The sequence below is a fragment of the Gigantopelta aegis genome, chromosome 7, assembly GCF_016097555.1.
Source record: "Gigantopelta aegis isolate Gae_Host chromosome 7, Gae_host_genome, whole genome shotgun sequence".
Taxonomy (NCBI): domain Eukaryota; kingdom Metazoa; phylum Mollusca; class Gastropoda; order Neomphalida; family Peltospiridae; genus Gigantopelta; species Gigantopelta aegis.
The window spans coordinates 28,708,523-28,732,819 of record NC_054705.1 but is presented as its reverse complement, the minus strand read 5'-3'; the positions used below and the strand labels follow the sequence as shown (position 1 = coordinate 28,732,819).

Below are 24,297 nucleotides of genomic sequence, written 5' to 3'. Positions count from 1 at the left end.
ATCAAAGTGATGTTAATGGTAAGGTGTGTGTATATGCAGTGTATCAAAGTGGCGTTAATGGTAAGGTGTGTGTATATGCAGTGTATCAAAGTGGCGTTAATGGTAAGGTGTGTGTATATGCAGTGTATCAAAGTGATGTTAATGGTAAGGTGTGTGTATATGCAGTGTATCAAAGTGGCATTAATGGTAAGGTGTGTGTATATGCAGTGTATCAAAGTGGCATTAATGGTAAGGTGTGTGTATATGCAGTGTATCAAAGTGGCGTTAATGGTAAGGTGTGTGTATATGCAGTGTATCAAAGTGGCGTTAATGGTAAGGTGTGTGTATATGCAGTGTATCAAAGTGGCGTTAATGGTAAGGTGTGTGTATATGCAGTGTATCAAAGTGACGTTAATGGTAAGGTGTGTGTATATGCAGTGTATCAAAGTGGCGTTAATGGTAAGGTGTGTGTATATGCAGTGTATCAAAGTGATGTTAATGGTAAGGTGTGTGTATATGCAGTGTATCAAAGTGGCATTAATGGTAAGGTGTGTGTATATGCAGTGTATCAAAGTGGCGTTAATGGTAAGGTGTGTGTATATGCAGTGTATCAAAGTGATGTTAATGGTAAGGTGTGTGTATATGCAGTGTATCAAAGTGGCGTTAATGGTAAGGTGTGTGTATATGCAGTGTATCAAAGTGGTGTTAATGGTAAGGTGTGTGTATATGCAGTGTATCAAAGTGGCGTTAATGGTAAGGTGTGTGTATATGCAGTGTATCAAAGTGGTTAATGGTAAGGTGTGTGTATATGCAGTGTATCAAAGTGGCGTTAATGGTAAGGTGTGTGTATATGCAGTGTATCAAAGTGATGTTAAAGGTGTGTGTATATGCAGTGTATCAAAGTGATGTTAATGGTAAGGTGTGTGTATATGCAGTGTATCAAAGTGATGTTAATGGTAAGGTGTGTGTATATGCAGTGTATCAAAGTGATGTTAATGGTAAGGTGTGTGTATATGCAGTGTATCAAAGTGATGTTAATGGTAAGGTGTGTGTATATGCAGTGTATCAAAGTGATGTTAATGGTAAGGTGTGTGTATATGCAGTGTATCAAAGTGATGTTAATGGTAAGGTGTGTGTATATGCAGTGTATCAAAGTGATGTTAATGGTAAGGTGTGTGTATATGCAGTGTATCAAAGTGACGTTAATGGTAAGGTGTGTGTATATGCAGTGTATCAAAGTGATGTTAATGGTAAGGTGTGTGTATATGCAGTGTATCAAAGTGATGTTAATGGTAAGGTGTGTGTATATGCAGTGTATCAAAGTGATGTTAATGGTAAGTGGCACTAACACAGTTAGTGAGAATGAAGATAACGGACAAAGTGGGTGCACAGTTTAGAATACATGCATCAAAATTAAAAAAGGCTCAGTATAGTAACTGTTAAAAAAGTGTCATGTACATTTTCATAAACATATGAGGCATTAGTCAATGTCCATCCCACTGAATGCTACCTTCTTACTGATATTAAGTCAAACATTGAAACAATTTCAAAATGACAAATGCTCAATATTCATCCATTGATTTAATTCATATGAACATAAATGTCTGTCATTATTGTGAAATGACTCATGCGAGTGAACATATACTTTACTCAATGTCTGCTAATAAAAATATAATGACTAATGATTTTTAAATGATATGAAGTATACAAGAACTCACCTTCAGTATTTTGAACATACATTCGTAGATCTTGAATTTGGAAGCACACTGTGTCCAATCTGTAGCATGCATCTACAATAGTATTTTTAAAATATTGCAATTTGCATGTCAGTATGTTCTTTTTCATTAATTTATAGAAAATATTAAATTTAAGTTTAAAATAAAAAAAATAAAAAAAATGGTATCATCTGTCAAATATAACATTAAAAAAAATGACCACTAGATATATACGTTATATTTACTGTGTATCAAGCCAAAATGTTGGTGCTGGAATGTTCTGACTTTCATTTTAGAGTACAGGGACATTGCATCCTACATATATGGCTGGCAGTCTAATAAACTGGATTGAAAGTTTTATAACATATATACTAATAATTTAATTATGTTTGCATGGACTATGACATATAAAGTAAAGTTAAAAATTAATTTAATTTTGTTTGCATGGCCTATGACATATAAAGTAAAGTTAAAAGTTAATTTAATTATGTTTGCATGGCCTATGACATATAAAGTAAAGTTAAAAATTAATTTAATTTTGTTTGCATGGACTATGACATATATAGTAAAGTTAAAAATTAATTTTCTCTTTATTAATGTGATTAAGACTGATTCAGATCATTATCATAATTGTATTAATTTCTTGATTTTGGAAGGAAGGAAGGAAATGTTTTATTTAACGATGCACTCAACACATTTTATTTATGGTTATATGTCATCAGACATATGGTTAAGGACCACACAGATATTGAGAGAGGAAACCTGCTGTCACCACTTCATAGGCTACTCTTTTTCGATAAGCAGCAAGGGATCTTTTATATGCACCATCCCACAGATAAGGTAGCACATACCACGGCCTTTGATATACCAGTCGTGGTGTACTGGCTGGTACGAGAAATAGCCCAATGGGCCAACCGACGGGGATCAATCCCACACCGACCGCGCATCGAGCGAGTTCTTGATTTAGAGTACTTCACACTGAAAAATTATCTAATAATTATCAAGCTGTTTTTCATGTATGTAAGAAAAATTCAATTGGCAAAAGCTTTTAAGTAGGCCAGGTTATGGTAAAAAATATTCTGTGGTCAGGACACCATGTCAACTTTTACCTCCTCACTATGCTGGAATCTAAATGTATTTTCTCTAACAGTGTCCATGCATGACACCGAACTAGACTTACAGGTGGAATATCAAACAAGAAAATGTCAGCTCCCTTCAGACAGAGAAACACTGGTTTCCAGGCCTGGAAATGAACTGCCGGAGATACGCGTCTGTGAACCCAACACATTAGAGCAATCTGAAAGACAGCAACATAAACAATCACACCTGTTATATCATTTTAATTAACTTTTATATTTGTATCCAATTATATTAATTATATTCAACAAAAGTTACAGATTTAGATCTGAATTTAAGAGTTTAAAAGGGGTTTTTTTGAAGTGACAAAGAATAACATCATGTATCTTAAATGACGTTATACAGCTAAAAATTCATAATTGCATCCCCCTCTTTTTTGTTCATTGTAAAATAAAAACAACAGTTGAATTGGTTGTAGGTTATCGGGTTTGTCCTGATCAGGGCAAATGGGGAATTCCAATCAGCAAGCCTTGCAGAGTTGCCCATTCTTACCATCACAGAATAAAGAAAGAAATGTTTTATTTACCGACGCACTTAACACATTTTATTTACGGTTATATGGCGTCAGACATATGGTTAAGGACCACACAGATATTGAGTGAGGAAACCCACTGTCGCCACTTCATGGGCTACTCTTTTCGATTAGCAGCAAGGGATCTTTTATGTGCACCATCCCACAGACAGGATAGTACACACCACAGCCTTTGTTACACCAATTGTGGAGCACTGACTGGAACGAGAAAAAGCCCAATGGGTCCTCCGACGGGGATCGATCCTGGACCGACTGCGCATCAAGTGAACGCTTTGCCACTGGGCTACGTCCCACCTCTCACAGAATAAAGCGGATATCCTACACGAATACTGAATGATTCTCTTTTAAACTCACATGTTCTTCTGGTACCAGCAGCCGGTTAGTCATCTGGATCTGGAAATAAAACACACAGGTTTTTATTTACTTTCACGTCGAACATAACAATAGGTGGATGATCCTATTAATTTAAATCCTTCCTAAATTCATATAATTTTAAACGATTTTGAACACCGATTTTCACATTGCTTAATTAATTTTAATTTATGATTAATCACATTTTATTTTTAAAAAGAATAATGTCTTCTTTTTGTTTTAAACATACATTGAGATGAAACATCTGCATATCAACTATAAATCACGTTTTAATGATCTAGGAATTATAATCTTTAAGGAACAAAAATAGACACAAAACTGACCTAAATGCAAAAGCTTAAAAACAATGACTGACACTATGGCTGAGCACGCCATTTGAAATTCAATACACTTAATCAAAAACTGTCTTACCATTTGTGAAAGAAGACCGTTTATGTTAGAAGTGATTGCCTGTATCCACTCAGCTAGAGAGCGGTTGTCTTCACAGTGCAGGGCTCCAGTGCTGGTGCCATCACAGCTGCACACCTCGAAACTGTTTGTCCTGAACAGGGAACATTGAATTCATATGAGCAGGAGATCACACCTGGCAACACTTAAAGGCACTGTCTCACCTTTCTATATACACTTTTAAATTATTTATTATTTAATATGCTAATATGTTCAAACTTTGTTATCTTGACCTATGTAACCAACAGAGCCCCTAGAATCTCTCAAAGTCAACAAAATGTCCTACGGAGCGGGAATTAGCTCAGTGAGTTGAGAGCTCGCTTGAGGTGCTTGTGTCCCACGATCAAACCACCTCAATTTAGGGTTTTTTCTTGTTCCAACCAGTGCACCACAACTGGTCAAAGGCCATGGTATGTGATTTCCTGTGCTGCATTAGAAAAATGTAGCGGGTTTCCTCTGATGACTATGAGTCAAAATTACTAAATGTTTGACATCCAATAGCTGATGACTAATTAATCAATGTGCTCTAGTGGTGTCATTAAACAAAACAAACTTCAAACTGTCCTACGGCATAATTTTCACCAATAATTATTATGTCTATGTCGAACTACTGTGGTTTAGTCCCACAATATCAAGATAACAAAGCTTCACAGTGCTTATGGTGGTGTTGTTTTGCTTAGAATATAAACAGTGTATATTTAGTGCATTTATTGTTTCCTGTTTTCAGTTATTCAGTATGGATTTCAGGTTAATATATTTTCGTAAAAAGTTGGGATTTTTTCATGCAACTGCATATAAATATGAAATAATTGGGTCAAAAGGAATCCTGAATGCATTAATTGCTATAAAGCTTCATGAATCAAAATGTTTAAATGTTTTATTACACATACATTACACCAGATTGGGATTTGACTGAACAATGGCTGCTTAATTAGTTAAACAATGATCATCAATTGCCAAGTAATCAGGACGCCATCGCAAGATCAAATACAAAATATAATCGCAACTCGTGTGAAGTTTACTCTTATTGCGGTAGGCCGTTAGATCAATCGAATTAATATTAGTGTGTGTGTTGATACCTAACTGATTTCACTCTTATGAATTTGGCGAGTTATACTTGTCAACCTAACACATCCATAAATAGGTGCGAGTCGCTCGTATATTTTGTATTATCTTATTTCATTTATAATGGCGGAATGACCAAAAAAACGCAAACGGCAATTTCGTACATACGAAAAAAAAATGTTGTAGGAAATAAAATGAAATTTAACCTAGTAAAAAAATAAGAACGACCAGAAACACGTTTAATATGCAGCCACTAATATTTTATGCAAAAACATATATTTGATATGTAATTAGAATCGTTAAAAAGTCTCTGTTAGTCGATAACATCTTCAAAATTGCAGCAAACTCAGGAATGTCCCATTAAGTATACTTTTTAAGTCTGTGAAATAATCGATTGCAAGTCTGGCTTGTATGACTGTGTTTCCCAACCATCCATGGGTTCCAATGTCATTGTTGATCGCGAGTTGTCGATAATTCAAGAACCATAACTCTGGATGAACTCTGTTTAAACCGGTCCTCTGTGTAAACCGGACTATTTCGACGGTACGAAGTGAGTCCGGTTTAGACAGAGTCCACTGTATAATTATTACAAACACAACATTAGCCTTGATAAACTTGCATTTTTAATCTATCAGTAGTTGCAAACATAACTCACTACTTTGAAATAGGTAGAAAGTTTTAGTATATGTACACAAAATCAAGAGAAAAAAGGAAAGGAATATCTGCTTTAGGACACCTCAGCTCATTTTAAACTATGGCAATTCAGTGTTATACAAATGGTTATTTCAACATTTTATATAGAGAATGAAAAAGGGAAGGAAATGGTTTATTTAACAACGCACCTAACACATTTTATTTACGGTTATACAGCGTCGGACATATGGTTAAGGACCACACTTATATTGAGGGAAAGAAGTGTTTTATTTAACGACGCACTCAACACATTTTATTTACGGTTATATGGCGTCAGACATATGGTTAAGGACCACACAGATTTTGAAAGGAAACCCGCTGTCGCCACTACATGGGCTACTCTTTCCGATTAGCAGCAAGGGATCTTTTATTTGCGCTTCCCACAGGCAGGATAGCACAAACCATGGCCTTTGTTGAACCAGTTATGGATCACTTTTCGGTGCAAGTGGTTTACACCTACCCATTGAGCCTTGCAGAGCACTCACTCAGGGTTTTGAGTCGATATCTGGATTAAAAATCCCATGCCTCGACTGGGATCCGAACCCAGTACCTACCAGCCTGTAGACCGATGGCCTGCCACGACGCCACCGAGGCCGGTTTATATTGAGGGAGGAAACCCACTGTCGCCACTTGTTGGGCTACAAGGGATCTTTTATTTGCACCATCTCATAGACAGGATAGCACATACCACGGCCTTTGATGTACCAGTCGTGGTGCACTGGCTGGAGCAAGAAATAGAAAGAAAAAGGGAACCCACCACCACAACCAAGGTTACTCCTCGTGAAAATTAGCAATACTGTAAACCATATTAATATTGCGACGGTTTTTTTTCGCGAATGTATACCGTAGCGCATGTTCGCAACGTGTAAATTTCGCAAACGACCGTTGACAGCTAAAAAAAAAAAGTGGATAGACAGCTCACTGTAATTGTTATAAAGTTACTGTCTGTAAATCAATATTCTGTTATCCTACATCAAGCAATTGTGCCTGGTACAGAGTCTATAGAGGGGATTAGGCCCTACCCACCTCACCTGTATTAGAATCACAACTCACAGCTTCAGTTGTTAACTGTTAACACCCTTTGGTAGATAAAACAATAAACGATTAGTCGCCATCGATTGAAGTTACATAAAACAATTAACGATTAGTCGCCATCAAGGAGAGCTCGAGTATAGGCTGTGCCTGTTGAGTGAATCTTTTTGTGAATTTTATTCTCAATAAAATATTTCAAAACAAAACAAATTACTTTAAGCACACTTCAAACTGGAAAATAGTGCATTTTTTTCACGTTTTACAGTAGATTGTTTTTATCCACTTCTCCATAGACAGAACAGTCTTTGATGGATGCTCCTCTGCGCATGCTGTAACCTCACCGTGGTGCAGGGGTGTAACATTCTCTTTGAGACCCTTGCGCATGCTGTAACCTCACCGTGGGGCAGGGGTGTAACATTCTCTTTGAGAATGGCCAATACAGCACATAATTTAAATTTTGAGTAAAAGTCAGTATCTATCTGTGATATTTGTATTTTTGCACAGTTCTTTACCCTGTTTTTATTTAAATCTTGAATTCTTATATTGATGCTGATCATCACTTTATTTGTTTGCAATGTACAATGAGATTTACTTACCTACTTTTATCAGTTCCCAGATAAAATCATAGACAGACGTACATATAGAATACTACACTTGTGAAAGACATACTGAGATTGACATACCTCAGTTTATCAGTCCCCGGGTAGAACCGTGACAGACATAGTGAGATTTACATACCTAAGTTTATCAGTCTCTGGGTAGAACCATGACAGACATAGTGAGATTGACATACCTCAGTTTATCAGTCCCCGGGTAGAACCGTGACATACAGTGAGATTTACATACCTCAGTTTATCAGTCCCCGGGTAGAACCGTGACATACAGTGAGATTTACATACCTAAGTTTATCAGTCCCTGGGTAGAACCATGACAGACAGTGAGATTTACATACCTCAGTTATCAGTCCCTGGGTAGAACCGTGACAGACAGACAGTGAGATTTACATACCTAAGTTTATCAGTCCTGGGTAGAACCGTGACCGACACACAGTGAGATTTACATACCTCAGTTTATCAGTCCCCGGGTAGAACTGTGACAGACAGTCAGATTTATATACCTAAGTTTATTAGTCCCTGGGTAGAACCGTGACCAACATACAGTGAGATTTACATACCTCAGTTTATCAGTCCCTGGGTAGAACCGTGACAGGCAGACAGTGAGATTTACATACCTCAGTTTATCAGACCCCAGGTAGAACCGTGACAGACATACAGTGATATTTACATACCTCAGTTTATCAGACCCCGGGTAGAACTGTGACAGACATACAGTGAGATTTACATACTTCAGTTTATCAGACCCCGGGTAGAACCATGACAGACATACAGTGATATTTACATACCTCAGTTTATCAGTCCCTGGGTAGAACCATGACAGACATACAGTGAGATTTACATACCTCAGTTTATCAGTCCCCAGGTAGAACCGTGACAGACAGTGAGATTTACATACCTCAATTTATCAGTCCCTGGGTAGAACCATGACACAGTGAGATTTACATACCTCAGTTTATCAGTCCCCAGGTAGAACCATGACAGACATACAGTGAGATTTACATACCTCAGTTTATCAGTCCCCAGGTAGAACCGTGACAGACAGTGAGATTTACATACCTCAGTTTATCAGTCCCCGGGTAGAACCGTGACAGACATACAGTGAGATTTCCATACCTCAGTTTATCAGTCCCTGGGTAGAACCATGACAGACATACAGTGAGATTTACATACCTCAGTTTATCAGTCCCTGGGTAGAACCGTGACAGACAGTGAGATTTACATACCTCAGTTTATCAGTCCTGGGTAGAACCGTGAAAGACAGAGTGAGATTTACATACCTCAGTTTATCAGTCCCCGGGTAGAAGCGTGACAGACGTGCGTACAGCAGTGGGATGGACACCACAGCCGTCCACCGAGACTCAACGGATGGCAAACTCGGCATGTTGCCGTCGTTTTCCTGAAAAGAACAACACACATGGAGAACAAGAGTCGCAGCTTTAGACATAACTGATCACAGTAAAGATCAAATAACATTTTGACCATATCAGGGTATCAAGAGAATTTTCAAATTAAAATTCCCTGTATTTCCCCTGAATTTTGCCTGTTGTAAAAGATTTTTCCGTCTGATATCCATGTTTTATTGTATACAAGGGCCTCCTGCCACGACCACTAGCCGCGCCATCACCTCCAACTACCATAGTCAACATATTGTTACAATATATATGTGTGTGTGTGTGTGTGTGTGTACATTTCAACTCATTAAATTGTATTTATTTTTCCAGTGTTCCAGTTACTGTTAATAATATCTAGCCATAAAAAATACAAATGTTCATTGTGGTCCTTGGGGAAAAACATTAGGCATTATGTTGTATTATAACTACATGTGAAAGCTACATATAAAGATTAGGCCAAACAAAAAAATAGGTGTGTTTCCGGTCGACCGACCGTCCCTAGTTTTACACCCCTGACCCTAATTTTTTTTTCTCTTAAGCTGAAAAAAAAAATGAACAAAAAATAATAATGAAAAAAAAAAAGAAATAAAAAAAAAAAGTAAAAATAAAAGAGGACAACATCACCAAACAAGAGTATTTCCTTCCTTGCACATTGTTTACGTACTATTATACGATACATTTTGCACATGTAATTCCCTTCCGAAAAACATCGAGAAATTATGGAAAAGCTTTTGTAATAGAGTTCCTTCCCCTGATTAGCTACCACCGAACAGCTTACCGTAGTCGGTCACAGAAGTAACCGAATGTACGAACATAGCCTTGGTACAGGTTATTTCGATTAAATATAATCGTATCAATTCAGCTTAATTCTCATCTTCACTTAAATCAACAGGTCTTATTATTAATGCATCTCAAATGTTTGCATAAAGTATTTAAATTAAGAACAACGAAATTAATACAAATGTCCCATTAATTTAAGGAAATACACAAACAGTGCATACCAATACTACTACTACTACTACAACAACGACACAACAATAACAATAATGATAATGATGATAAATAATAATTATTATTATTATTATTATTATTATGATAGTATTCAATTTAAAAAAAAAAAAAAAAAATACCTACCTACCCTAATTTTTGGGGGGGATGCAATCGGAAACACACCTATTTTTTTGTTTGGCCTTATGGTTTACAAATATAACAATACTTGTATATAGATTAAGTCTGGTATAACCTCCTCTCTTGACTTTTAGTGTTTTGGGTGCTATATGTAGATCATATAAACATGACATTTTTCTTGGTAGTACAATTTGATAAAGTGACCAGATGATTTCTCAATAAACATAAATAAATAAAACACCATTATCTTAGGTTTATTACATTGTTACATCATTTTGTATACATATGATATGTATATACAATATAGGACTCAACACAATTCACTGATATTTTTCCAGACTCCATTACACCCAAATAAAATTCTGTGTATTTTCCCTGAATCAGATCAAAATTTCAAATTGCCTGAATTTTTGCTGCAGGAAATTTTTAAAAAACATTTTCCCTGTCCCATGGGTACCCTGCATATAGGTCAGGATGCTAAATTAAAATGCTTACTCAAAGATTTTTGTTTTACTTTTTATTATTAAAGATTAATGACAGTAGGTATTAATTGTGATTGTAAAAAAAAATTCTAAGCAAAAATTAGGAATAAATGGAGATTATTATATGATTATTACTGATTTTACGAAACGAGTATCGGGATTCTTGTAATAATTTCTTTATTATCCATATTATTATTGGGTTGGTTTTTTTAGGAATAACAAGGAACGTCATAAAATGTTGCAACCACAACTAGAAGGGGACGACGAAATGGCATATTTCACATTCAGTCTGAGTTAGGACTGAGGAAGCTATGTCATGTTATAACGTTGCTTCTCAGAATTACATCAACACACTTGCTATTACACATGTGCTTCGTATATTTTGTTATTACCGTGGTTATGTTGAACCATGTGGATAATAAATATAATTTCTCCATTCTTTGTGATAGATTGCAGATAAAAGTAATAAAAAGTTAATTTATTCACTTTATCCTGTTCAGGTCAAATCAATAAGTCTTGCAGAGAAATGCTGGTCAACTCGCCCCCTACCCAACTCGCCTCAGTGTTTGGACAACTCACCTGTAAATAATTGTGACGAAATTAAAAGTAGACATCTACAACTTTGGTGTCATTTTATTTATTAATATTACTGTGTTTTTATATTGGGGAAATCCAATAATCAATTACAATGATCTGGCAAGTTTATTTGAATGACGTTTGTGAGTTTGTCCCTTATATCCTTAAAGGAATGATCTGTCAAGTCTATTTGAATGACGTTTGTGAGTTTGTCCCTTATATCCTTAAAGGAATGATCTGTCAAGTCTATTTGAATGACGTTTGTGAGTTTGTCCCTTATATCCTTAAAGGAATGATCTGTCAAGCCTATTTGAATGACGTTTGTGAGTTTCTCCCTTATATCCTTAAATGAATGATCTGGCAAGTCTATTTGAATGACGTTTGTGAGTTTGTCCCTTATATCCTTAAAGGAATGAACTGTCAAGTCTATTTGAATGACGTTTGTGAGTTTGTCCCTTATATCCTTAAAGGAATGATCTGGCAAGTCTATTTGAATGACGTTTGTGAGTTTGTCCCTTATATCCTTAAAGGAATGATCTGGCAAGTCTATTTGAATGACGTTTGTGAGTTTGTCCCTTATATCCTTAAAGGAATGATCTGTCAAGCCTATTTGAATGACGTTTGTGAGTTTGTCCCTTATATCCTTAAAGGAATGATCTGTCAAGCCTATTTGAATGACGTTTGTGAGTTTGTCCCTTATATCCTTAAAGGAATGATCTGTCAAGCCTATTTGAATGACGTTTGTGAGTTTGTCCCTTATATCCTTAAAGGAATGAACTGTCAAGTCTATTTGAATGACGTTTGTGAGTTTGTCCCTTATATCCTTAAAGGAATGAACTGTCAAGTCTATTTGAATGACGTTTGTGAGTTTGTCCCTTATATCCTTAAAGGAATGATCTGGCAAGGCTTTTGGACAATATTTAATGCATATTATTGCTTAAAATATTGGTATATTTAACAAATAAAATGATAATGATATGAGTTGACTAAACAGTGTGGGTCGAGATGATCAACCACTAGGGTGAGTTCGTAGGGAGCAAGTTGGTTTTGGGGCGAGTTGACCTGCTCCCTCACAGAGTTCCCCATCCTTATGTTCACCAATAAACGAATAATCTACATCATTAACCCGTTGTTCTCTGTGTATATATGCACACTACAATTTAACTGAGCAGGGCTAGCTCAGGGTGAGGAAAACATTTTGCCAAATTGTCTATTAAACTTCAAAAATTGCAGAAATCAACAGATATTTTCTTTAAAATGTCAATTATTATCAGAAATTATTTCGTCAAATTAAAATAAAATTCGCCAACTGCTTTCAAAATTGGCAATTGGCGAATTTGGCGAGTGCCAGAGGTAGCCCTGCTGAGGTTGATATGATCAATTAAATCTGACATACCTCTCCTAATGCCAAATCACGCAGCTGGTTATCTGCAAAATACAACATGTTAAGAGACAAAATACTTCCTAGAAATAGAAATTTAAAATGTATATGAAGGGTAATTACAAATTAAAATTTTAAATCTCCAAAAATATACATAGATCTACTAATGCAAATTGTACTTATACATCTGTTTAACAGTGTTTTCCACAGGATTTTTTTTCAGAGGGTTGGCAAAATAGTTACATGTAAATTGAGCCCCCAACAGGTGAAAACTCCCCCATAAAACATATTTTTGAAAATTTAGTGGCTTTTAGATGCATTCTGGAGTACATTTGGGCGTCATGAACATGTACATTTATAGAAAGATATATTTTGAGATATATTTCAATAATAATGTTTATTATTATTTGTATAATGTCAAAACTTTGATCAACTATAATTTCATAACGAAGAAAAGAATTATTTTTCTAAGCAAAGCACATAATAATTGTCATTTATTTTCTTGAAGTGGGTGGGACGTAGCCTGTCCCTGTCGGTGGGCTCATTGGGCTATTTCTCATTCCAGCCAGTGCACCACAACTGGTATGTCAAAGGCTGTGGTATGTACTACCCTGTCTGTGGGATGGTGCATATAAAAGATACCTCGCTGCTAATCAGAAATGAAGTGGCGACAGCGGGTTTCCTGTCTCAATATCTCTGATGCCATATAACAGTAAATGAAATGTGTTGAGTGCATCGTTAAATAAAACATGTCTTTCTTTATTTATTTTTTTGAACTGTAATCCAGCTAATATTAATCAGTTTAAAACAAAGTTATCTAGAACAACATTTAAAACCATGTCTGTCTGGGATTGACCCCCGTCTGTAGACCCATTGGGCTATTTCTCATTCCAGCCAGTGCACCATGAATGATATATCAAAGGCCATGGTATGTGGTGTCCTATCTGTGGGATAGTGCATATAAAAGATCCCTTGAGCACTACTAATGAAAAAAATATAGTGGGTTTCCTCTCTAAGACTACAGTAACTATATGTGAAAATTACCAGATGTTTAATATCCAACAGCTAATGATTAATAAATCAATGTGCTATAGTGGTGTTGTTAAACAAAATAAACTTTTTAACTTTCCTCATCTTTTTGAATTACTGCAGTTGAAAGAGAGACAATTAAAAGTCCAGAGTATTTACTTTTGTTTAGGAAGTGTGAGGCTGGTCGGAAGTGTCTGACCGTCAGCTGGACAATGTCCCCCTCTGTGTTCTTCATCGCTTGCACAACCTCGTCATGTGTGTACGACTCCACGCTCACGCCATTCACCTGGATAACAAGAACAGAAACAGACCGTGCAGAAAGTATATCACAAGTACCTGTAACAGTCTAGCTAAACTCAGTACACACTATCAACAAAATGGTTGCCAACTTCCAACTGATCAGTCAGTATCTGTGTGCTAGGCAAAGACACAACAGTCACATCTAATTCAAACCTCTGAGCAAAAAACAATTATTATTATTACAATTATTTTTAACAAGGATTCTGAGAGTACCCATAACGCAATACATGTTCCCTTCCTGCGCTCAACAAATTTTCACATCTCCTAAGATCAAGGGCCATAACTCTGTGACAAATTGGTAAATCACCATGAGAGTTAAGCTGGGTCTGTAACATTACATCATAAAGCTATATACAATATTCCATCTCAATATTTTCAGGCATTGCAAAAAAAGTCCGGAATACAAATTTTAATATCTCTTAAGTCAAGGGACATAATCTCTATGAAACATGTGTAAATTGCCATGAAACTTAAACTTGATCTGTAACAGAACATGATAAAGTTACACACAAATAACAAAAAAGTCTGAAAGAAACATTTTCGTATCTCCCAACTCAAGAGCCATACCTCTGTGAAAAATGGGTACATCACCATACAAATCAAACTTGATCTGTAACAGTATATGATAAAGCTATACACCAAGTTTCACCTCAATATCTCAAGGCACTGTGAAAGAAACATCTGAAAAAATATATGTGGGAGAGACAAACAGACAGAGATGACACCAGTAGGGAAGTAGCACACACACACAACGTATCTCATTATGACACTTAATTATTACATTACAGTCACTACCTTTAAGACTGCATCTCCAACAAGGAGTTCGCCACACCGGTCGGCTGCCTGGTCTTTGATCAGTCTGGAGATGAGGACAGGCAGGTGATGCTCAGCCCCTCCCTTCACACACAGACCAAGTCTCGTGTTGCCATCACGGACGACATTCACCTCTCGAATCTGTCAGCATGTCAAGTAAAAAAAAAAATTAGTCGACAAAGTTAGTGTGCTTTTTGTTAACACTATTAGAGCAGGACTAGCTCTGTCACAATTGGCAAATTTTATTTTTAATTTGGCAAAAACATTTCATGCTGTAATTGCTATTTTGCCAGGAAATAAGTGGATTTTTACAATTTTAAAGTTTAATAATAGATCATTTGTCAAAAATTTCTGCTCACCCAGAGCTTGCCCTGCTAGAACACATGGATTAATTAATCATCGGCTATAGGATGTCAAACATTTTGTAATTCTGACATGTAGTCATCAGGGGAAATTTAGTCAACAAATTAAAAGAGCAAGTTAAATGAAAGTCAATCTGTTAGTATGTTAGATAAAAACCAATCTATCATCATGTTATTTTCAACAATCTCTTCAATAAATCTCATATTTTGACTTTAAGCAACATGGTAGTCTAAATATCTCAACATTCAGAAGTAGAAGAAGAAGGAAATGTTTTATTTAACGATGCACTCAGCACATTTTATTTACAGTTATATGGCATTGGACATATGGCTAAGGACCACACAGATATTGAGGGAGGAAACCCGCTGTTGTCACTTCATGGGTTACTCTTTTCGATTAGCAGCAAGGGATCTTTTATATGCACCATCCCAAAGACAGGGTAGTACATACCACGGCCTTTGATATGCCAGTCGTGGTGCACTGGCTGGATCAAGAAATAGCCCAATGGGCCCACTGACGGGGATCAATCCTAGACTGACCACGCATCGAGCAAGCGCTTTACCATTGGGCTACGGCCCCTAACATTCAGAAGAATTCAGGTCTCTCCGTTTGCCCTCTTCATAACAATTCCAGGTAATAAATTTCAAACAAGGACAGCAGTTCCAGACATCTAAACAACAGAAAAAATTTAAATAATAACAACACTAAATGATGAAAAGTAAAACTCTTGCCATTTCTGGCGAGTATGAGGTAAACACAAGATACTGCTCACCTCTCATCAGACCTCTGAGAATTGAATAGTGCGCAACTCATTCATCGCTTACGCAAAAACAAATCCAGTTAACCCATTTCCTTTTTGCGTAATCCGTTATTTCCACCTAAATGGTGTCCTTAATTTAATGTGCAAACAATAAATAGGTTACATAAAATCAGATCTGCACAAGCGACACGCAAACTAAATTATTGTCCTCACAATTTTCAGGGGCCTGCTCATGGAACTTACCAAGCTGAGAAATGCTTCATCTTCCTCTTCGAGTGGCACAGAAATCCATTCCTCCTTCTGCAGCAGAAGGGAGTCTACCGAGAGTGTTAGTTTCAGAGGCTGAGATTTCCCATAGCCATCATAAAGCTTGACAATTCCACTCTTCACCTGAAAAACACAAATTACACAAGTGAGCCACTGACATAATACTCCACATGTATGCTGTGCCTGGGCAGCAAAATTCCTGCCATCAGTGATAATTTGACAAACATCTTAATAAACATCTTAATAAATCAAATCAGGCCCTAATCTTGCCCGGTGAAATTAATATTTTCTTAACCCAAAAGTCAGCTCAAGTCGCCGAGTTATTAGCAGTAATGAGAAGTCGAAGTCGCCATAATATTTTGGACTTAATGATTAATCAGATTTCAAAAATGAAATACATAGGTGCTGACGGGTTTCTTGCTGTAGTCAGGCCTTTCCCCAGGACTTTTTTTGAGGCGCTTACATTTTTAGCATCAGTATATCACAAATGAAGCCAAAATAAGTGGAGAAGTGGGTTGAAAACAGTTAAGTGTTTGCCTTCAATCCAGCTAATCATGCTCTTTTTTTTTCTCTTTTTTTTTTTTTTTTTTTTTTAAAAGGTAGACTAAACTCCAACAAGAGCCTTATGTGTTGGAAAGATGCATACCCGGACCACCAACACATAATGACACTTTAACAAATGAAAAACATGTAATTTTAGAATTAATAAAAAATAGTTTTTGTGACATCCGGTGGTATAGCTTGGGGCGAAGTGACGTCAGCTCAGGTCCAACTTCTCTATTATGCACAGTGTAAACAAATGCTAAATATATTTCAATAGAGGTATTTCGCATTCCTATTGCGCATGCGCGCGAAGAGTAACGTCCCTTGACAAAATAGACTGAAACTAGTCTATTTACAAATTGGGGGGCGTGACAGACAGGTTGTTATGGGTGACTTGAGTAGCTTCGTAGGAGACTTTTAAACTTTGGCAACTAACATGTACATATTTCGAATTAGATGGTATAATGGCCATAGAAAACGGTCCGCTGAAATTTACAGCGGAATGGTTCAAATTAAAGGGACATTCCTGAGTTTGCTGCATTGTAAGATGTTTCCGACTAATAAAATATTTCTACGATTAAATTTACATATTAAATATATTTTCTTGTTTAGAATACCAGTGTCTGTATATTCAATGTGTTTCTGATCGTCTTAATATTTGTAAGAAGCCCAGACTGGATTTTGTCTTCAAATAACTTCGTACATAAGAAAAAACAATATTTTAGGAAATAAGATGAAATTTAACATAGTACAAATATTAGAACGATCAGAAACACGTTTAATATACAGCCACTGATATTTTATGCAGAAAAATATATTTGATATGTAATTACAATCGTTAAAAAGTCTCTGTTAGTCGATAACATCTTAAAAATTGCAGCAAACTCGGGAATGTCCCTTTAAAAAGCAGTGCAACAACTTGGACAAAGTCTCTGCGACTCGTACCCGAGGGTTTTGATAACGCCAGATTAAAAGACTGTAAAAAGTATAAACAAAACAGTTGACAGATTCCATAGGTTATGGCATCAACAGGTTATGGCATCGATCGATATATATATTTGAGACAGAGAGAGAGAGAGAGAGAGAGAGAGAGAGAGAGAGAGAGAGAGAGAGAGAGAGAGAGAGAGAGACACACACACAGAGAGAGAGAGAGTATACACACACACACACATATATATATATATATATATTATATATACACACAGTCAAACCTGTCTTAAGCGGCCACACAAATGTGGCCGATTAAGACAGGTGGCCGCTGAGTACAGGTTGCCACATATATAGTCTTTAAAACATTTGTTGTCGTTTCTTGTTTTACCGTCTGTACTGCTAATTAACGGATTAGTAGGCACATCTTTTTAGTGTGTCTAGACACAGTGTTTATGGACCGTCTAAATATATACCTGCCAATCAAGAACCACGTACAGGTACAGGCCACGGAAAGAAAAGACCAATTAAGCAAGACAACACTCCGACTATTATTTCAGTACATGGGTTAATTTATATACAAAATATAATACAGTTATTTCAACACTTTGACAATGGTGGTTTATTTTGTATTGAAAAATAAACCACATATACACGTTGCTGTGTTACTGGGATGAATATTATTACAGAACATTGTGATGCATCCGCAAAAATAGAATTACTATCAACTAACAATGTAAATGATTTATGTAAATTAGGGAAATATCTGTTCAAAATGTTTAAAAGACGAGAATCGATAGTTAAATAGTCTATATATAGAGTTCTATACAAAAGCATTTATATTCTCTGTGTCCTTTTCATGCCAACACCTTCCACTGTGTCATTGTTGTATATGCATTTGTATGTATGTATAACTGATGAAATGTAAATGTTCAAGGTTAATAAATGAATTGAAACTGAATTGATTCTGTCAATGGGCATCTTCTTTGATCGGCCTTGAAGCTTGATTGCTTGGCACGGGAATCCTGTTACGTGTAAGCGCCTTCCTGACGAATTAGTGGTCCTAGTAGATGTGGTAAAATTACCAAACACCAGAAATAATGCAAATAGAATATATTAAATTAACTGTTCTCCACAATTTTGTTTTCTTTTTCCATTTAATTATTTAATTCCGACTTCAAGCGATGTATTGTTATAGTAAGTGAATCTACAAATGTCAAGCGTAGCCTGCCCAGAGGCAATTAGATGCATGTCAGATTCATACTTCCTTAATTGATACACAGTGGAGATGCCGGGACTGAATGGGTACTAGTATTCCTGAAGGTGTGAAGATCAGTTATTTGCCGCACCTTATCGCTGTTGTTAAAATATCCCTTTTATATAAGAGTAAAACTTTACTGTGGCCGCTTAATGCAGGTATTTTAGCGATTTGGGATCCGCGTTAGACAGGTGACCGCTTATTACAGGTGACAGGTAACCGCTTATTACAGGTGACCGCGTTAGACAGGTGACCGCTTATTACAGGTGCATTTACATTATAAATCGTTTGGGAGGAAAAAAGTGGCCGCTTAAGGCAGGTGACCGCCGAGTACAGGTGGCCGCTAGGACAGGTTTGACTGTGTATATATATATATATCAGAAGGTGTTTTGTTGCATTTTTCTTAGTGTCTATCTAATTGGGAAAAGTTAAAAAAAGGAATTGATTTTATGCTGTTACATGTATATCCATAAAGTGGGAATTTAAAAAAAGGGGGATTTGAGGGGATGGGGGGTTTGAAGGTAGGTGCCGTTCTGTTTACCCATACACACATTTTTATACAGTGTCAACATGAACGCATTGGGTATTATACAAAATATATTTATTTTCTTTACTGTTAGTGTTAATGTGTTTTCCACCATATCTAAGTATATAAAATACTAGACGGACCTGTGTAGGAACCCTTGTACACAGCCGTCATCACTCTATATATATTCATATATCATTATTATTATTATTATTATTTAAGGAGTGTCTGTTATTTCTTTTACGTTCATTGGGGTATGAACAAAATAAATCATCCGTAAATTGTGTGAATCGGCGAAGCCGATCTCACATAAGTTTGCGGATGATTTTTTTGTTCATACCTAAAAGTACGTAAAAGTAATAACAGGCAATACTTATAATTAAATTTGAAACACACTGAGTAATAATAACATTAAAAGTTCATATATATATATATATATATATATATATATATATATTCTGTTGAGTATTGTCCGAAATATACATATATTTTCTGTATATATAAAATATATATTTATTTATTTTATTTACTGTTTACTACCATATCTAAGTAGAGAATACTAGACCGCCCTGTATAGGAACGTTCTGTACATAGCTGTCCTGACTACATATATTTTTTATATATTTACACATGCCACGTTATATATTTTATTGAGTATAATTCGAAATATACATATATTTTCTTTATATACAAAATATATATTTATTTTCTTTACTGTTAATGTGTTTTCCACCATATCTAAGTATACTAGACCGCCCTGTGTAGGAACGTCCTGTACAGAACCGGTAAGGTTTTGGTCCCTTATGCCTTCACTGGGTTCCCTCCTACAAAATGTACCGAACAAACCCTCGTACTTAGAGTAACATTAAAATCGTTTTCTATGTGAAACGATTACCCACAAACGTTTCCGATATCCATTGGCTGAATATCGATGGAAGGATAATGAATTTCCCGGACATATGCGATTGGAACAGTTAATAATTGAACAATGGTCGTGGCCTCCCATTGCTCACCCCCCCCCCCCCCCCCCCCCCCCCAATTTGCAGATAGGTCTATTTTGGCGAGATCTCGCGGTTTGCGTCCTCGAGTAACTCCGCAACGGGCACATGCGCAGTGGAATGAGAAAGAGGTCTATTTGCATCAATATAACGAAATGGAGTTATATATATATATATATATATTTTTTATTTTTTTTATTTTTTTTAAACCAAAGAAAAAATGCATATTATTAGGCCTATTGGTAGGATATGTTCGAGCAATAACGACCACTCACGATACCCAAGTGATAATTTTCTTTTCTCTGGGACTACGTAATTGGTCAGTTTTGTGATTTCAGATGGGAAAGTCTACTAATCAAGTGTTTTACAGCATTACTTACAGTAATAAAGCTAGTAAAGTCCATTACGATTTGAGGTTATCACACAATACCCTGTGATCTTCATAAAAGAGGCACATCTTTTTAGTGTGTCTAGACACAGTGTTTATGGACCGTCTAAATATATACCTGCCAATCAAGAACCACGTACAGGTACAGGCCACGGAAAGAAAAGACCAATTAAGCAAGACAACACTCCGACTATTATTTCAGTACATGGGTTAATTTATATACAAAATATAATACAGTTATTTCAACACTTTGACAATGGTGGTTTATTTTGTATTGAAAAATAAACCACATATACACGTTGCTGTGTTACTGGGATGAATATTATTACAGAACATTGTGATGCATCCGCAAAAATAGAATTACTATCAACTAACAATGTAAATGATTTATGTAAATTAGGGAAATATCTGTTCAAAATGTTTAAAAGACGAGAATCGATAGTTAAATAGTCTATATATAGAGTTCTATACAAAAGCATTTATATTCTCTGTGTCCTTTTCATGCCAACACCTTCCACTGTGTCATTGTTGTATATGCATTTGTATGTATGTATAACTGATGAAATGTAAATGTTCAAGGTTAATAAATGAATTGAAACTGAATTGATTCTGTCAATGGGCATCTTCTTTGATCGGCCTTGAAGCTTGATTGCTTGGCACGGGAATCCTGTTACGTGTAAGCGCCTTCCTGACGAATTAGTGGTCCTAGTAGATGTGGTAAAATTACCAAACACCAGTTGTGAGCAGACAACTGGTCCATTGTGAGGTATTTAGGAAGTGTTTTACCTGTCATAGTAATTAGGTGTGCTTGATATACTGGTACACAAGTTGTTTGCAAGAGGTAGTCGACTGCCACCATCGTACTTGTGAAAATAGTTTTTCTAAAGCACTTCAAATCAAGGCGTAGTGCCAACTGATTTAAGGCAATCCCACCCTGTCAAAGCGTTTACTTTACAGACCAAGGCGTGTCGAGTCACTACGCCTAACAGCCCTGGGGAAACCCCTGGTAGTGTGTGTATTAGTGGTGAATAAGCAAACTATTTGTTTTAGGCAAACTCGAAAATTATCAATGTAACAGTATTTAACATCAAACTTAGAATTGTTGTTGTATTACTTTTAGAGCAGTAATCTTTGTCTAATGTGCGGTAGTTAGCCATTCCATGTTTTCACCATAGAATAATCTCTGACTGAGAGAACGATCATAATCATACAAATGTCCATCTATAGTCCGTCCCACAGAGAACGCCTTTTCTCAAACTATGGAATTTACTACAAGTTAAGTTATTTATTTCTGAGCTGATTGTTTTCTAAATTGTACACAAAAATTGTATTTTCTTATTTCCAAAACACTTTTACTTTTCTTCTTACGTCAAACCAAACTGAAATTATTTACAAAAACAGTTTTATAGAATGATGGGACAGATTATAACTTTATAACGGCAGGGTACTCGGGCTATAAGTAGAGACCGCACCGGAAGACTGGTAGCGCCACTCACATCCTTTACACCATTGCCGAATGCGAGGTTTGAAAAGAACATGTTAGTTAACGTCTATAAAACATTTATTGTTTAATATTGGAGAAATACCAGTACTTGTAACAGGTATAAAATACATTGATAAAATTTTATAACAAATATAAAACTTGTGTTACTTGCCACTTTACATTTTATTCAGTGGCAAAGTGAAAAAGTAGCGATATCGCATTTAATTATTGAAAAATAGTGTTGTTGTCCTTATTGCAAGTATTTATTTTTGTGAGGTAATTATATTTAATTTATTACTCTTGCAGTACATGACAAAATTTAGATGTTTTGATTTATTGTATAACTGTGATCGCCCGTTAACAACATCCTCCTGTTTGTCTGTTTACTACAATCCAAGATGGCGGATATTTGTTTACATTTTCAATGATTTGTTATTATGAATACATTTATTGTGGCCCTGACACATCTGTTGTTAGGGAATCACATAAAAATAATCCCTATAACAACATCTTTATAATTAACGGATGTATGACAAAATGTCACTGGAAAAAATGTCAAGTCAAAATATCAACTATTAAAGTGGAAGGAAGGAAATCTTTTATTTAACGACACACTCAACACATTTTATTTACAGTTATATGGCATCAGACATATGGTTAAGAACCACACAGATATTGTGAGAGGAAACCCGCTGTCGCCACTTCATGGGCTATTCTTTTTCGATTAGCATTAAGGGATCTTTTATATGCACCATCCCACCGACAGGATAGTACACACCACAGCCTTTGTTACACCAGTTATGGAGCACTGGCTGTAATCAATTAAAGTGGTACCCAGGTAAAAATGTCAACTTTGACATTATACTTAATGTGTAAAAAAAAAAAAAAAAAAATCCTAACCATGTATTTCACCAATTAAACCACTGTTTGCACACCTTTTGTAATTATGAAGAAACTCAATTTGCCAAAACCTAACACATACATCTGTTATCTCTCTTGCTCTGTCTTTCTTTTCCTCTCCCCCCCCTCTTTCACTGTCTCACTTCTCTCTATCTCTCATATAACACACACAAACAAGTTGACATTTTGACAGATACAACATTAATGGTACACATTTTGTCCTCTTACATATTGACCATTGACCTGTATATCATTTTTTCCATGGCCGACTGATGCTCTTTACAATTGAATGCTGTGATAATGCGGATAACATGTAATGAGGAGTTACATATAGCACATGACGATGATGGTAATGTTCATTTGTAATGTACAAATGAGTTTTATTACATTCCACATGTTGTATGATATATGCTTATTCAACAAAATGGCCGTTTTCTTATGTTGAACCCTTTTTGGGAGTGGATGGGTATTATAATGACCAATTAGTCGATTATACTGATTATATTAATGGTACTGAAGGTATTTTATTTGAAAATAATGAATACATTCCTACAATTTTGAGTGTGCCAAACTTTTTGGGTTATTTAATTTTTTTTGGCCAAACGGAGTTACCTACCCTGATTACAATTTTTTTATTTTGGGAGTCAGGGCTAATTGAATTATTATTTTTTTGAATTTTTTTTATTCTTTTAAAGGTATTTCTTCAGTATAGCAAACAATCAATATCATTCTTGTCATATTTAAAAAGTGTCCGCGGTCCCTACTATAAGTCACAAGCTCTATTAATTCAAGAGGCACAATTTTAACATTTTCAAGGCCATTTACAGTATTACTGCCAAACCACGAGTTTTAAGATATTGTTGATGAATATACTCCTGAAATGTGAGCAAAAAGCTTACAAAAGAACATGCAGATAAAAACAAATCGAATGTTGATTGCGCCAACTGTGCACGAAAAACAAACCTAACGAAGTTTTAAGCATAACGAAGTTAGCTTAGTTAGTCGATAATGTCAAGTTCTTAGACTACGAAAATTAGTTTACAACTTTCAAGATATGCATTGATTAAGTTGATTACCTCGTCATTCATATTGCATGCTGCAAACTTCAATCATTATATGCAAAGTAGCTAAAACAGACAAACTAAAACGACCTAAATCTAACTTATAAATTTATCCGGATATAATTGAACTCTTT

The 24,297-nt window shown here is 35.8% G+C and overlaps 1 protein-coding gene across 1 annotated transcript in view; it reads right to left on the bottom strand.

Annotated features, from left to right (window-relative positions):
- LOC121377479 (gamma-1-syntrophin-like) overlaps window positions 1-24,297 on the bottom strand; it is a 28,744-nt gene extending 4,447 nt beyond the window's left edge. The window contains exons 1-10 of the mRNA XM_041505489.1: window positions 24,179-24,297; window positions 16,056-16,202; window positions 14,672-14,830; window positions 13,736-13,862; window positions 12,563-12,594; window positions 8,867-8,985; window positions 4,147-4,276; window positions 3,718-3,756; window positions 2,875-2,991; window positions 1,698-1,769 (exon numbers count right to left, since the gene is read on the bottom strand). Coding sequence (XP_041361423.1) covers window positions 1,698-1,769; window positions 2,875-2,991; window positions 3,718-3,756; window positions 4,147-4,276; window positions 8,867-8,985; window positions 12,563-12,594; window positions 13,736-13,862; window positions 14,672-14,830; window positions 16,056-16,202; window positions 24,179-24,190 — 954 coding nt within the window. The 5' untranslated portion in view covers window positions 24,191-24,297. The remainder of the gene's footprint in view (window positions 1-1,697; window positions 1,770-2,874; window positions 2,992-3,717; window positions 3,757-4,146; window positions 4,277-8,866; window positions 8,986-12,562; window positions 12,595-13,735; window positions 13,863-14,671; window positions 14,831-16,055; window positions 16,203-24,178) is intronic.